Source organism: Amphimedon queenslandica, unplaced genomic scaffold, assembly GCF_000090795.2.
Source record: "Amphimedon queenslandica unplaced genomic scaffold, v1.1 AMPQUscaffold_13516, whole genome shotgun sequence".
Classification (NCBI taxonomy): Eukaryota; Metazoa; Porifera; class Demospongiae; order Haplosclerida; family Niphatidae; genus Amphimedon; species Amphimedon queenslandica.
Genome location: NW_003546248.1, coordinates 669,620 through 684,811, shown reverse-complemented (window position 1 = coordinate 684,811; position 15,192 = coordinate 669,620). Strand labels below are relative to the sequence as shown.

At 38.1% G+C, this 15,192-nt stretch overlaps 2 protein-coding genes across 2 annotated transcripts in view; both read right to left on the bottom strand.

Moving 5' to 3' along the window:
• Positions 1–5,618, bottom strand: part of LOC100632479 (contactin-5-like) — a 7,169-nt gene extending 1,551 nt beyond the window's left edge. The window contains exons 1-14 of the mRNA XM_011408287.2: positions 5,274–5,618; positions 5,094–5,210; positions 3,539–4,244; positions 3,306–3,457; positions 3,010–3,255; positions 2,180–2,479; positions 1,816–1,997; positions 1,613–1,754; positions 1,372–1,490; positions 1,103–1,289; positions 694–764; positions 389–635; positions 96–248; positions 1–12 (exon numbers count right to left, since the gene is read on the bottom strand). The exon at positions 1–12 is cut by the window's left edge and continues 88 nt beyond it. Coding sequence (XP_011406589.2) covers positions 1–12; positions 96–248; positions 389–635; positions 694–764; positions 1,103–1,289; positions 1,372–1,490; positions 1,613–1,754; positions 1,816–1,997; positions 2,180–2,479; positions 3,010–3,255; positions 3,306–3,457; positions 3,539–4,244; positions 5,094–5,163 — 2,587 coding nt within the window. The 5' untranslated portion in view covers positions 5,164–5,210; positions 5,274–5,618. The remainder of the gene's footprint in view (positions 13–95; positions 249–388; positions 636–693; positions 765–1,102; positions 1,290–1,371; positions 1,491–1,612; positions 1,755–1,815; positions 1,998–2,179; positions 2,480–3,009; positions 3,256–3,305; positions 3,458–3,538; positions 4,245–5,093; positions 5,211–5,273) is intronic.
• A 137-nt stretch (positions 5,619–5,755) lies between these two features.
• LOC105313876 (histone-lysine N-methyltransferase 2E-like) lies at positions 5,756–15,114 on the bottom strand. The gene is made up of 21 exons (XM_020000342.1): positions 14,911–15,114; positions 14,689–14,828; positions 13,836–13,953; positions 13,361–13,587; positions 12,872–13,294; positions 12,602–12,675; positions 12,489–12,551; positions 12,386–12,440; positions 12,085–12,191; positions 11,875–12,033; positions 11,677–11,788; positions 11,541–11,597; positions 10,635–10,792; positions 10,014–10,067; positions 9,694–9,925; positions 9,090–9,212; positions 8,977–9,037; positions 7,641–8,681; positions 7,305–7,445; positions 6,987–7,256; positions 5,756–6,134 (listed from the first exon to the last, which is right to left on the bottom strand). The coding sequence occupies exons 2-21, from the start codon at positions 14,824–14,826 to the stop codon at positions 5,887–5,889; spliced, it is 3,861 nt and encodes a 1,286-aa protein (XP_019855901.1). The 5' UTR covers positions 14,827–14,828; positions 14,911–15,114; the 3' UTR covers positions 5,756–5,886.
• Positions 15,115–15,192: the final 78 nt, after the last annotated feature.

The following is a 15,192-nucleotide window of genomic DNA, read 5'->3' as shown; positions in this document are numbered from 1 at the left end:
AACTGCTACCAACTAAAATGAAAAAAATAATAACAATACTTCCTCTTGCCATCAGCTTAACCACGCCCTAAACCACACCCACACTGTCTACATACCTGGATATTTGTGTCCCTTTCTATTTGAGTTCCACCTCGCAGTAGCAATGCAGGCCACTCCCAGTATAATGAGTATCAGACCAACGAAACACAATAAGAATATAAACCAGGTCTTCCTATGAATGGGGTCATCACTATCACTAGTGCCTCCAACTAATATAATAAAAATGATAATTATAATACAAGTGTAATGGATATAAATAAATAAAATTATATCAAAGCATATAATGACAATTAGCATTTATGGTATTTTTAATTTTTAATTATTATTATTTGTTATGATAATCCCTTACTGTTAGAGTCAGTGGTAGCATTAATAGTTGAGGAGAATGGGCCCATTCCAGCAGTGTTATGTGCGGCAATCCTTATCCAGTAAGTATTGCCACCTGCTAGTCTACTCAATACGTGTGTGGTGGCATTGGAGCCGATAGTTTGGTTGATGATTGAAGAGGATTGGGGTGGGGACGCACCAGTAGATGATACCCAATAGGAGACAGTATAATCAGTAATGACACCGTATCTAGCAGTAACGGCAGGAGGCTGAGAAAGAGAGAGAGAGAGAGAATGGTTAGCTGTCGTAACCACAGTAATAACTTACCTCCCAGAAGAGAGTGATATCAGTTTTTGATCGTGATACAGCTCTTAATCTTTGAGGAGGCAACCCAGGAACTACAAGTGGTAAGAAAAATAATTGATAATCATTTTTATAAATACATGTATAAAGTTAGTACTAAATATTTGTTTTATAACATGCTGATTGTGTATGAGTAAAAGCCAATAAATTATTTTATGTTTTGATTAATAAGGCTGTTGATGTTTATGTCAATGTATGCGAGACTGCCATTAATTAGCAATTGAACTATAAAGGAAAATTATGACTTGCAATCATGACATAATAATAAACACATCCTTTCTACTTTTGCTCCCTCTCCCTCTCCCTCTCTATCTCTCCCTCTCTCTCTCTCTCTCTCTCTCTCTCTCTCTCTCTCTCTCTCTCTCTCTCTCACCTGCTTGAGCAGTCCTAACTGGGCCATAAGGATCACTAGCTACTTCTCTGCCATCAGTTAAAATTGCCACAACTCTAACAGAATAATACGAATAAGGCTCTAACTCCACAATATAAGCACGAGTGGTACTGGTGGCTGATATAGCAGTGTTAGGCTTACTGGGGTACCATGCATCACTGGTTGAATTCTAAAAGAAAAGAGAAATTTTATTAAAAGAGAGATAATTATTATTAAAGAGATAGCATATAAAATACTATATTGTACTGTACCTGTATTTCTATTCTATATGATTCTACATTATAATCATAGCCATCGTAAATCCACTTCACCTCCAATACTGTTGGGTAGGATGAGCTAACATTAGTCACTGATGGCTTGACAGGAAAATCTGGAAAAATAAAGCAAAATTACATGTACATGTACATGTACATGCAAACAAAATTTCCTGTACTACAGTACAAAGTCTTTGGCCCAATTTTTAAGCAACTCAAATCCCTTTCTCTCTCTTACTTGTGACTATTATAGAAGTCCTTTCAGAGTATACAACTGGAGCAGTGAGAAAGGGAGTGTTGATGTAAGAAGTGAGAGCTTGGCATTGGTAATGTCCCAAGTCATTGCTGCCAGCTGCCATTACCCTCAAGCTGAGCTCAGACTATTAGCAATACAAAACAAGGTTTGAATCACAGTATCAAATCAAGATCAAATCAACATACTTGATCTGCTGATCGCATCAATCGAGTGTGAGTATTGTTGGGAATGATAGTACCATTCAGTGTCCAGTGTAAGGCAATGTTAGTCTTGCTGGTATCATGAGATACACTGCAGTTCAATACAAATGATTCACCCTTGTATATAATGATACTGGGCTTGTGTACTGAAGTAATGACGGTAGGTTCTAAGAGAGAAATAGAGAGAGGGAGAAAGAAGGGAAGTTACAAGATTATTCATGTACATTATACAAATTGAACTAACATTACAGTCCATATAATTGACAAAGCATTTCAACACATAAACATACAGTACCCATTCCTCTATCTCAGTAACACATGTAGTGCATAATCAGTAAAACTCTCTTACCTGCTACATACACTTGTGCAGTGCTGCTCACCATACCAACGACAGTCTGAGGATCAATCATTGATTTAGCAATACAAGTATAATTCCCTTGGAGTGCACTGTTGAGAGACTTAAACACCAGGACACCAGGAGAAGAGAGCGAAAAGTCAGAATTACTTTCACTAATACTCGTCTCCTCTTTCTTCCACTCGTAGAATGGTGCTGGAGCACCAGTTGCGTTACAACGGAGCGTTAGGTTCTCTCTTGCAAAACCAAGCGTGTTTGATAGTCGGCCATTATTAGTGAAGGATGGAGGCACAGCTAAAGGGGAAGAGAGAGAGAGAGAGAGAGGAGAGAAAGTGAGAGAGAGAGAGAGAGAGGGGGGGAGAGTTTCATACCTTAAATTGAGGATAGAGGATATTAACTGCTTAGGGTGTAAATGAGATAAAATGTCGTTTGGGGAATATAAATAATACACAATGCATTGAACTGTACATGTTTACAGTAATATTGAAGGGGAGATATAGCTGTGTACCTTTAAATTATTATTAAATAGTATAAAAAGATAATTCAATCATCACTTAAATTGACACCCACTCAATGCAGTATATGACAAACAATAACAACAACAACATTAAGATAATTACCATAAACAAATCGTTGTATTAGTAATGTACATGTACATGTAAGAATAAGATATCTGCTTTTATCAAGGGACTCAGACATTACAGTGTATATCACTGGCATATTTAATTCTTTATAAACTATTGTTTATGTATTTAAATACCAGCTGAAGTGTTTTATAAATAACACCAGGTGCATCTTTCTGTGTGTCAATAATAATCACTTACTTTTTACAGTAACTAGTGTACTTTTACTGTCCACTCCTGCTTCATTAGTAGCAAAGCATTGATAGGCTCCAGAGTCCTCTAGCCCTGTTGTGCTTACTACTAGTGTGGAGGAGTCAGAGATCTTAATGCCATTGTGATACCAGACCCAGCTAATGTCACTACCAGTAGCAGTGCATGATAAAGTAAGGGAGCTACCATAAGTGATGTCGACAGATGAAGGTGGATGAACAGTAATAGATGGAGCATCTAAAAATATAAATGATAATAATATCACTATTATTACTATTAGTATTTACGTTTGATCGTAAGGGTTCCTGTGTAGGTCCCAGGGGTTCCTGTAATATCACACGAATAGGACCCCTCATCAGAGGAATCAGCACTATTTATTGATTGGATCCCTTTTGATATCACAGCACCATCAGGACCAGTCATATTAACAACTGATAGACTGAGAGGAGAAAGAGAGAGGGAGAGAGAAAGAGGGAGGGAGGCAGACATAAAATAACATAATAAATAGTGTTTATTATACCTTCCAGAGGCTATACAGTTCATGCTGGTCCTATCTCCTTTGGCCACAGTTACATCAGTAGGTACAGCTAGTGGAGTAGGAGCTAGTTCTGCAATACTACCAACAACATTAATAGTAGTAGCATGATACTGATAACTCTGAGTAATACTATTTGTTAACCGACACTCGTATTTCAGTGGTGTAATAACTTTCCTTAAATAAAGGTCGCCATTGCCTCCAACTATAGCGCTGTTTTCAGAATTAACAGAACCAACAAAAAGAACATACATTGGATAGTTAGCTAAATCGTAAACATGCCATAAAGGGCTTAGCTCATGAAGAGGGTATCCAGTATAACTTGGAAGGCAAGGCAGTATTGTATAATTATTCCTAGTAACATTTTTCTGGACTGTTTGGCCATTCTGACTCGAGGTAACATAAGCCAGTGATACTAACACACTGTGACTGATGAGTGTCCAATTCCCATTGGTAACATTGCAACTGTAGTTACCATTATGTACACTCTCAAACCCACTGATTAAGAGAGAGTTATTGGGTAGTATGGAGATTTTGGACGTGGGTAAGACAATGTTCCCGTTGCGCAACCATTGGTAGGAGACATTGCTAGTGGTATTAGCGGTACAGTCCAGTCTTATGTTACTGGATGAATGGAGAGCTGTATCGTCTGATGGTCTGATGGTAATGTTTGGTAGAGATTGAGAAGAAACTAAAAGAGAGAGAGAGAGAGAAGTTAGAGTGTGTGAGAGAAATATGGAAGGGAAAATAAAACTAGAAGTGGGAGTGTACTTGCATATGCACACAAACAAACATACTATCACAACAATTGACAATGGTAGGGTATTTCTCCATAAAACAGAAAATAAAAAAATAGCAGGCCTCAACAAAGACTTTGTTAAAAATTAGAATCGATGAAGCATACGGCAATTAATGTAATGGTAGTAATAACAATGTGTGTGTTAGCGATAAACTGGCTTCAATGGGTCAATAGCACTATAACAAACATAAGAATAATTAGGAAAAAAACAAGTTTAGAAACTAGCAGGGACTACAATGCTACAATACAAGAAGACAGAAAGAGAGAGAGAGGAAGACAGAGAGAGAGAGAGAGGAAGACAGAGAGAGAGAGGGGGGAGAGAAAGAGAGAGAGAGAGTGTGTGTGTGTGGTGTGGTGTGTCTGAGTAGCCTAGAATAATTAACTTCAAATACAAGAGGCATGTGTACACATTATGTGATTGAGTGACTTATAAATTGCAGCAAATTTTTAATTAATTTCATAGCAGATTAGCTAGACAATTTGGAACGAGAAAGTCTCACCAAAAGACTAACATTAACTAAAGAAGAGGAGGTAGTGTTATTAACACTACCCCCTCTTCTATGTGGCAGTTCATTTAAAATGAACTGTCACATCTCAGCTCAAAAGACTATAGTCTGGAAATTCAGAGCCTGTGTGTTGTTTTGCTCAGCAAACTTTGCATTATATGTAACAAGAAACAAGATACCACACAATAATAATAGTACAGGCTACAAGGTCTTAAAAGACACAGTTGTCACGTACCTTGATGATAGCTAGCAATAAGAAAAGTGATAAAAGGTAGGGAAAGTGAGAAGAGATTGACTGGTTTCATTTTTATTATGGGATCTATGAGCTGTACAGAAGACTGCTTTAAAGTGACTGCAAAAAGTAGAGATTATTATCATACACATTAATGCACGAGGAAATGCTCATAAATCTTACCTGGCAGAGCTGCTTCTTGAGCGGCCTTGCTTTATCGCTGCAAAATATAACTGGGAAAGCTTTTGAAGGGCTGGGAGACGCCTTTCTTCTCTCGTGACAGAAAAAACAGTATCAGCAGCAGGAGCAGGAGACTTAGGCAAGAGGTGAATAAACTTACGAGGTGAGAGTATTCACGGCCTGCGGTCTCAACAGACAAACAATGAGGTGGTTGGAGGTAAGGAGAGAATGCAAGGAGCCTCACTGGAGCCTAGCCAAGAGGAATGAGTGAGAAAATACTAAGAAATACTCCAGCAACTACCGTTTGCAGTAGTAGAACATCCACCAGTACCACCACGGGGTGCCAGTGAGCGCTACTTATATTGGTTGCTAGGCTATGCATAATGGTGGGCGCGGCGTAGCCTCACCTTAATTAATTATAATCAGGGCAGCGCTCATTATGTTAATTTATGCAAAAATAATTATTTTCATGCCAACCTCCCAAATAACTTAGCTGAAAAACCTTTACAAAAAAGACTTATCACTCCGGGTCAGTTCAAGACCCAAAACCAAACAATATCATGAGCTATTATTCACAGAAAAGAGAGAGAGAGGGAGAGGGAGGGAGAGAGAGAGATCAGAAATAATTATTATTGTTAGTTGTATGACGAGGCGTATGATTCTGAGGAGGAAGGAGGATAGGGGGTCGTGCCAAAAAACCCCCTCCACCCGTGGGGGGAGGAGGAGGGTGTGTCATAATAATCTGGTGGGGATGAGAAGAAATCGGAGGAGGGAAAAACGGAGGAGGAGGGAGAGAGGGAGGGGGAGGAGGAGGAGGGTAGCAGAGGATCTCTTGAGGTGAAGAATGAAGTAGTGATTGAGACACTGGAAAAAAAATAAAAGAGATTTTGATAACTTTTTGGTATTACAATAACAGTTATTACAAAGCAAGTGTTGGGGAGAGAAAAGAGAGAGGAAAGGGATGGTAATACCAAGAATGGGTCTCATTCTCCTCCCTTTCACATATTGATAAGAATTACATGTACGAATACATTTATACCAGCCACTTTATAAATAAAACTGGCATACATGTACATGTACATGTGGCAGTCAGAGTACGGATAAAATGAAACGTTATCATAATCTATAATCATGCTAAAGATCAAATTCTCCTCTGAGAAGATTATCAGTAACAACTACATGTAGTTCTGTGGTGAGTCTCACTCAGGTACATGTTCTGAAATTACTACTATATATCTGCTAATACACACTGTACATGCATTGAAATGGCATAAATTCTCATGAACAAGTAGGACATTATTGATGACAAGAGACATGCATTCATGATTGTTGATATTAAAACACTTCAAACAGTAATTAATGAGGAATAGAGTGCTCATAAGTAAAATATGAGTGCAACAACATGTACATGTACAAAACATGCACCCACACAAAAACATGCCATAGACAAAACCAGCTCAAAAATTAAAAACTTTATGCTTTAGACAATCTCAAAAGTATTACATGTACAATGTACAGTGTAACCTCTATAATAAGGACACTTTTGTAATGTCCCAATTGATGCAAAAGTGCCTCTGAAATGAGGACACTTCTATAACTATTGAGGACAGGTAGTGTTGGCCCAATGGTGTCCTTAATAAAGAGGCTACACAGTATATTAGCCTTAATAATAAGCATAAACACTCAGTACATGTACACATGTGTATATATACGTACTTCTTCTGGGGTCTTGTCCAACGTCAAGTGAATGATGGTGGGGGCCAGTAGGTCCTGCAGGAGACACACTACCGGAAATTGGTGGGCGAGGGCTCCGGACAAACTGCTGAAGAGAAGAAGGGGGAGGGAGAGGAGGGAGGGGAGGGAGAGGGTGATGAGAGGGAGGGTAAGGGGAGCCTCCTAAAGGAGAAAGAATGGATGAAGAGGAAGAGACAGTGGGAGAGAGAATAGAAATATTGGAGACACTAGCCATTCTAGATGAGCCCATATCTATAAAAAGAAGCAGTGACATTAAATGGCAGGTATACAAAAACATACTGTCATCTTTATTTGTTGGTTCTGGCTCATCAGGTGAACTGACAGGTTCAAAATGAGACGAATCAGAGAGAGGAGGGAGGAAAGGAGGAGGAGGAGGAGTAGTAGCTATACGAGAGATAGCTGGTGGTGGCTGAGGAGAGCCTAATAAAAAAGAAATTAATAAGAAATGCTCATTATTAAATTACAATAATAATGATAATGATTATAATCTACATAATGGATTTAGTCAATAAAATAATAATAATAACAATGCAAATTATATTTTAAATAATAAAGAAATGAGAGATTCGAAGAGAAAAGGAATCTACATGAACATGAATACAGTACTATATTTACCTATGGTTGATGATCCTTGTCTCTGTGCTGTGGGGCCACTCAGAAAACTACTGCTAAATGACAATAAAGATCTTCCACAAGGAGAACTGACAGATCCCACACTAATGGAGGAGTGAGAAGAGCTAGCCATGCTAGTAAAAGATGACAAAGGACTCGGTTTCTCGTAAGAAACCCTTTTAGTCTGTTCAGCAGGCTTCTTGCTCCGATTACGATACTCTAAAAGTGACATTTTACGCTTTGAGGGGGCAGGAGGTTTTAAAAGACTCTCGCTGGGCCTTTCCTCCCCCCTCTCCTCTTTCTCGATCGCTTGTTCTTCAAGAACAGTCTCTCTCTCCTCAGGCTGCACCTGCACCTGCTGCTTAGCAAATTCAATATCCATAGAGTCCTCAGTTGGTGGGGGTGGTACTTCTTCTTCTAAGGGCGGGGTCAAGGATATATCCATTTCTTCTTCCCTTTTGTCTCCCGGGGGTGTTGTCACGGTAATGTCTTGTGTGGTAGGGGAGGTAGGGAGGGTGTTTGATTGATCGGCAGGAGGAGTAGGAGGAGGGGAGGGAGAAGGAATAGGAGTGAGAGATGGGCTCCTTTCCTCTTTTTTATCATCAAACAATTCTTCAGTCTCTTCTTTAACTCGAGTCTCTTTTGGACAATCGCTAGCGTAAGATTCCTCGGCAAGATTACGCAATGACTTAACCACGCCCCCTCCGTTTGAGGCCCCTCCCTCCTCGTCAAAACCATCGTCATCTGATAAATCCTCAAAAAGCGGAGAAGAGGGAACACCCTCATCCTCTTCCTTCCCAGGTACAGGAGGAGAATGAGCCATTGGATCCTGTTGTACAGGTTTTAATTCAGACGCTAAAGTTTCATGTTTTCCATCAGTGATAAGAGAACCTCCCGTTACATGTACATGTACATGTAGCCCGCTAGTGTCCGTCGGAGTGGGGAGAGAGGATACGGTTGCTACCGGCTCCTGTGGAGAGGACGGGCGGAGATTATAACTCGCTGACTCCTCCCACTTGTGAAGAAACTTCTTTTTGTGATGAACTACAAGAACATTATTGACGAAAATACATACATGTAAATGTCACATAATCATTAATCAAATACAACATGTAATAATTAATAATAATAATGTACATTTATGAATGTCATAAGTACATGCTATTCTATATTAATTATTGGTTTTTGTTCTTTGGGGGTGGAGTCAGATCTCATGCCTAGCTAAGAGGCAATATAGTACTTTAAAGCTTTATACTGTAAAGATAATAGTAATAATAATAATAAATAATAATAATAATAATTAAAAATTAATGATAACAATAATAATGGTGGTGCTTACTAAAAGAAGAAGGAGTTGTTTGATAACTGTCTTCCATTTCTTGATACTGTTTCATCCATCTCTATTAGTGGGTGTGGTTTAATGTAGCAATAATGATGATGATGAATACTTACGTGTTTGAGACAGCCTCTTAGTCTCGGCCTGTTAGTATCTTCAAGTGATTTAAGAGAAGAGAGAGAGAAGCCGTTTGTGATTGTATTGTCTAAGTGATCCATTTCCCACTGATGGAGAATAGCCTAGAGAAAGAGAGAGAGAGAGGGGGGAGGGGGAGAGGGATAAAGAGAAAGAAAAGGGAAAAAGAAAAAAATTGAGGGGAGTATCATTACGTAGAGTAAATGACACAAGCATAATAGAAATAAAAACAGGTTTCCCTAAATTATTATTCATCTTTCAATAACTATTGGAAGGACACAAAGGACACTGAATCTATTACACACACATATTGCCAGATTCAATATATCAGGGAAATTGGGAAAGAGTGAAGATTTTGAAAATAAGTACATACATGTAAATGTACACACATCGATACAACAATGATTCAATGAATAATAAAGAACTAAGCACAAGAATACAGAGAAAAAGAGAGAGAGAGAGAGAGAGAAGAGAGGAGAGGAGAGGAGAGGAGAGGAGAGAGAGAGAGAGAGAGAGAGAGAGAGAGAGAGAGAGAGAGAGAGAGAGAGAGAGAGAGAGAGAGAGAGAGAGAGAGAGAGAGAGTACCTTTTTTCTAGGAAGTGCAAAACCAGCCAGTAAATACTTTGGGTGTAAATATGGCGTCACTTCAAAACTAAGTTTAGAGAGGGAGCCCCAAGGGGGCGAGGAAACAGGGTTAGAAGATGGAGTGAGGTCCTGGAGAGACGTGGTAGAGAGAGAGGGAGTGAGAGGAGGAGAATGAAAAGCATCCATTGGCTCTGGGGACTGAAGATCAACACTTGATATACTGGAGAGACGACTGAAGGAGAGAGAGAGAGAGGGGGAGGGGGGGAAGAGAGAGAGGGGGGAAGAGAGCATGTATATATACAAATAAGAAAGAGTCTTACGGTTTATTATTACTGCTAGGCAACAAATTGACTTTCCTCCCACTGCTGGAAAGCCTGTAACAAGAATTAATAATAATAATAATAATAATAATAATAATAATAATAATGTATAAGTTACTCTAGATAGTTTTGTGTTGTATGCACCATACATTGGGCATTTACATGTATTTACAACCACTGTATATGTACATGTATGTAATGTACATGTACATGTACATTTAATAGTAAAAACACGTACATGTATATACATGTACATGTCTATACATGTACATGTAGCTCGAGGCTACTATGTATCCCATAGATAGTAGAGGAAAGGGAGTGAGACAGACTGACAGACTGTGAGGGTCGGCCATGTTACATGTACTTAAAATTAATAATTAATTGGAAAGTGATAGCAACAACTTGTCAAGATATGCAAAACTCCATCGAGTCACTAATTGATCATAAAATAATAATTACACGTAGCAATGAAGTCACATGGTAAATACAAATGAGCAATACTGGAAGGCCACACATGGAAACATGGAGGAGAGATGGGGAATCTGGTATAGCATAAAAATTATTATGTTAAAAGTGTTGTTTTAAAAATAATAAGGATGGATTGTCCTTATTATTATTGACCTTTCTCTTCCTCTTGGTGTCCCAATGAAAGGTGTTGGAATCTCCTCGTTGTCATGGCTACTCGTTTCGGAAGGAAGGTGCTGTTGCTTCTTTCGTCTTGTTGCTTCCATTTTCTCAAACATTTTCCAAACGGCCTCAGTCTTCCTCTCCTCCCGCGACTAGAGAAAGAGAGAGAGAGAGAGAGAGAGAGAGAGAGAGAGATAAGAGACATGAATGACGCAAATTTATGACAATAAATTTTTGATAAATATTATAAGGTTTCTACAATAGTTAATTTTGCTCAGCACATTTTTTAAAATGCTCATAACTCATAAAATATTTGTCAGAATCAGCTCAAACTTTCTACACAGCATAAGGACATCAATATGTATCAGAAAATGTAATAAAAATTTGGGGTAATTTCGGAGCCATTTTTTGGAAAAAACCATGGGCTATAGTCTTGGGTAATTTTCAAAATTTTGGCATTTTCTTAAAATGGTCGTAACTTGAAAAATTGAAGTCGGAATCAGCTCAAACTTTCTACACAGCATAAGGACATCAATATGTATCAGAAAATGTAATAAAAATTTGGGGTAATTTTGGAGCCATTTTTTGGAAAAAACCATGGACAATAGCCTTGGGTAATTTTCAAAATTTTGGCATTTTCTTAAAATGGCCGTAACTTGAAAAATAGTTGGAATTAGCTCAAACTTTCTACACAGCATAAGGACATCAATATGTACATTGTATCAGAAAATGTAATAAAAATTTGGGGTGATTTCGGAGCTATTTTTTGGAAAATACCATGGGCTATCATTATGCATACCATTCAAAAACAGTACAATGCTATCAGACCTACATGTACATGTAAATGAATGATCTTATAAATAGCAAAAAAACAAAACAAAACGTAATGTTTAAAATTACTTTTCTTCTCTTTGGTGTGTCGGTTTCCAAATTATCTTCAGAGTCACTGTCAGTAACCTACATGTACATGTATTTAAAAAGAAAACACACATAAAAACATGCCCTAAACTCGTCTCCCCCTCCTTCTCTCCCTCACTTCACGACTGGTTTGCTGTGAATGCTGTCTCCCTCTCTTCCCGGCCCAGCTGCTGTTACTGTCCTCATCAGTTAATTGGACGGCGGAGTGACCACGCCCCTTCAACGACTTCCTAAAACAATTCATTAAAGTATAATGTAAAAAAATAAAAAATAAAGCAAAATAAAGAGAGGGAGAAGAAAAAGATCATGATTGTACCTGGTCACCACAGCTCCTTCAATTTCCATGTCTTCCTCTTTATTATTATTATTAACCTTATGAGATCCTTTACCTCCTCCGATCCCCCTCCCTCCCCTGGGGGAGTTCAATAATCCACACTCTGTCTTATGATCGCAAGCACACGATAGATTGTAGTCGCTAGAGGAGGTGTGGCTAAATGGGCGTGGCTTGTATTATGTAGTTGCTCACCATTTATCGTAGAAGTCAAAAGGAAGAGTAACTTCATCTTCGGGGGAAAGGTGAGTCAGAGCGTAAACTCCAAAATGGACTTCGTTATTGACAAAGAAATGTCTCAACTATGACAAACAAGAAGCAACAAAAAAAACAAATAAAATTTTAAAAATTAGCACATATACATGTAAGTACGCCATTAATTAAATCTTGAACTACATGTACAATTTATAAATTATTTTTTCTTTTTATTTTAATTTAGCATCATTTTGATTTCCAGAAATTAAAAGTGGGCTCATTATAAAATACATCAACTCACTTCAGCATTAGGACAACAGGATCTTCTGATAAACCTCGCCATGTTGCCGCTATGCCTGTACAAAACATATCGTTACTAATGGCAACAAGCCACACCCACTCACCTTGCATCAATGCAGATGTGAATGTCGGACATTCTATCATATTGATAAACAAATGGACAAGGCCTGAGAAAAAATACATATTATATAATAATTTTATAAATAATAATTTCTACTTGTTTTTCCATAGTAATTTGATAGAGTTGATGCCAATATCATGGAGCAAAGCTCTTCTGGTAGTAATGGAACCCTAAATATATTAAAATAATAATAATAATAATAATGATAATAAATTGGATGTGGGGTAATTAATAATGTAACAAATAACCTTATATAAATCCTAAAATTAAAGATGCTCCTAATACATAAAATGCTAAAACTATTATAGCAAACAAACAATTAAATTTACCATACAATTAAAAACACATATGTACATAAGCATGTACCTTATATTCGATAATCATTTCATCTTCGGGAACGTTAGTATCAACAACCACACCCACTCTAGAGGGACACACCTCCCTCGTGTGACATATAGGTAACATTGGTAGCATCCTCTGGAACTCTTCTTTGGTATACACAACAGCCTCTTGCTTCAACTGCTGGAGACATGCTGAGAGAAAGTTCTTTAAAGAATCGCTATAAGTGTTTGATGTTATTTTAGTATAAGGATCGCTCCATGGGGCCGTCTTAGAGGACCATAACGAGGGGGAGGGGCTTGTTGCCACAGGAGACAGTTGTTCAAGAGCTGATGCAGCTGTGAGCAATGTTTGAACACCGGATAACATTGAGGGGGGCGGAGACCGAGGAGATTGGGTGCTGGCCACACCTACTGACACTCCCCCTGTATTCTTGCGATGATGCTTAGACTAATGGAGGGAGAGAGAGAGGGAGATGTCATTTAGGACAAAAAATAAGAAAAAATAATTCCATACTTTTAATCTCTTGCTCCCTCTCTTCCCCTCCTCTTTCTCAAGTCCCTTTTCCTTTTTCCCACGTCTTGCCTCAGCCTTGAGTTCCTGTACTCTGAGCATACCGGCCGTCTTTGGCTGCTTCTTCTTCCTCTTAGAGGAGGAGGAGGAAGAGGAGGGAGTGGGAGAAGAAGCAGCTGATCTTTGTCCCTCGTCCGTTGAAGCACTGGCAGAATCATCATCATCAAAATCTAGTGAAGAGAGAGAAAGGAAAAGATGTCAATGCATATAAGTGTATACATTGTACATATACATACATACACAAGTCAAGTTTAATTTTATGTGCTGATTTTTATTAAGTTTTATTAAAAGCTAATGATGTTATTAATGTAAATGTACTACATTAATTTGAGGATTTAAAGATCCTTTACTAAATTTGATAAAACTAGCAAAAAAAAACTAAAACTAGAAAGGGAAGGGAATGGTTATAGGCACAGACCTGTCCCTGTCATTTCTTCTCTCTTCTTCATTTGTATCATTTTTGCTCTTTTCTTGTCCGTCGGGCGTGGCTCGCACTGCTCGCATAGATATTTATCAGGAAGATTATTGGGATCGACCTACATGTGTAATAGAAGAGAGAGAGAGAGAGGGGGGAGAGGAGGAATTAGAGGTTGTACACAGGCTCCACGGATCATTAATTATAATAGCAACAAAAATGGCTGCAATAACGGTGTAGATGCTCAAGATGAAATGAAGCATATAAAATTTAAGTGGACATTCACTGCAATGTCAACAGTGACAAAGGATTCATCGACACTCCATCTCTACTAGGGCTAAGAGTTATGGCAATATAAAATATACCAATTTTAAAAAAACTATGGGATAGATTTTTCCAGAAATTAGCTCCCAAATCACACCCAATTTTTATTAAAATAATTTTCTGATAAACATTGATGTCCTTTTATGAAATTTTTTAAAATTTTCGTTAAAAAATTCCAAGCTGATTCTTGCTACAAATAATACCAGAAAAATATGCCAAATTCAGTAAAAATTACACAAATACATTTACCCGCTCTCCCCTCTAATTGTTAGTTAATAACCAAAAGACGTACGTAACAGTTTCAAAAATACACTAATAATAATAATAATAATAATAATAATAATAAATTGACAAATGTAATACACATAAACTGAGCTACACACACACATACATGAAGTGATGCAAATAATTTAAAATATTTATGTGTACATGTACATCAAACGTACTGTACATGTACACAAAGCTCAATAAAAAGAGAAGTTTTTCTTTAGATTTACATAGAATATGTACACCTCCTTCTCTCTTTACTAACCTCCATACACTCAACATGTTGCCAGACCAAGCATTCATCACAGCAGATCATGTATCCGTCGTCATGGGTGAAAGAGCATATGCAGCGTGTTGTATAGTCGCCATAATCCTCCTCTGCATGTGACAGCCTTCCTTTCATCACTAGAGAAAGAGAGGGGGAGGAATGAAAAGAAGTGAGAGAGAAAACATCTCGTAGTCTTGTCTTAGAAGAAGGCACACTTACCTTTCCAGTCTCTCTTTCTCTTCTCTCTCCCACTCTTTGAAGCCTAACGTCCCATTTGTAAGACTCTTACAGTCAAAGATAAGTAGGGCAAGCACTAGTATAGTCTCTGAAATAAGAGGAAAGACACTAGTCGATAAAGAAAGAGGAAAAGATGGCCCAGGAGCCTTCGCCGTCCTCCAACTTGTTTTCAATATTACACCTCGTGTTAATGACGTTCAGGTACCATCCTTAATTAGAATATTACGGTATCTCTTGCGCATGCGCAGTTGGTATAGTCTGCAA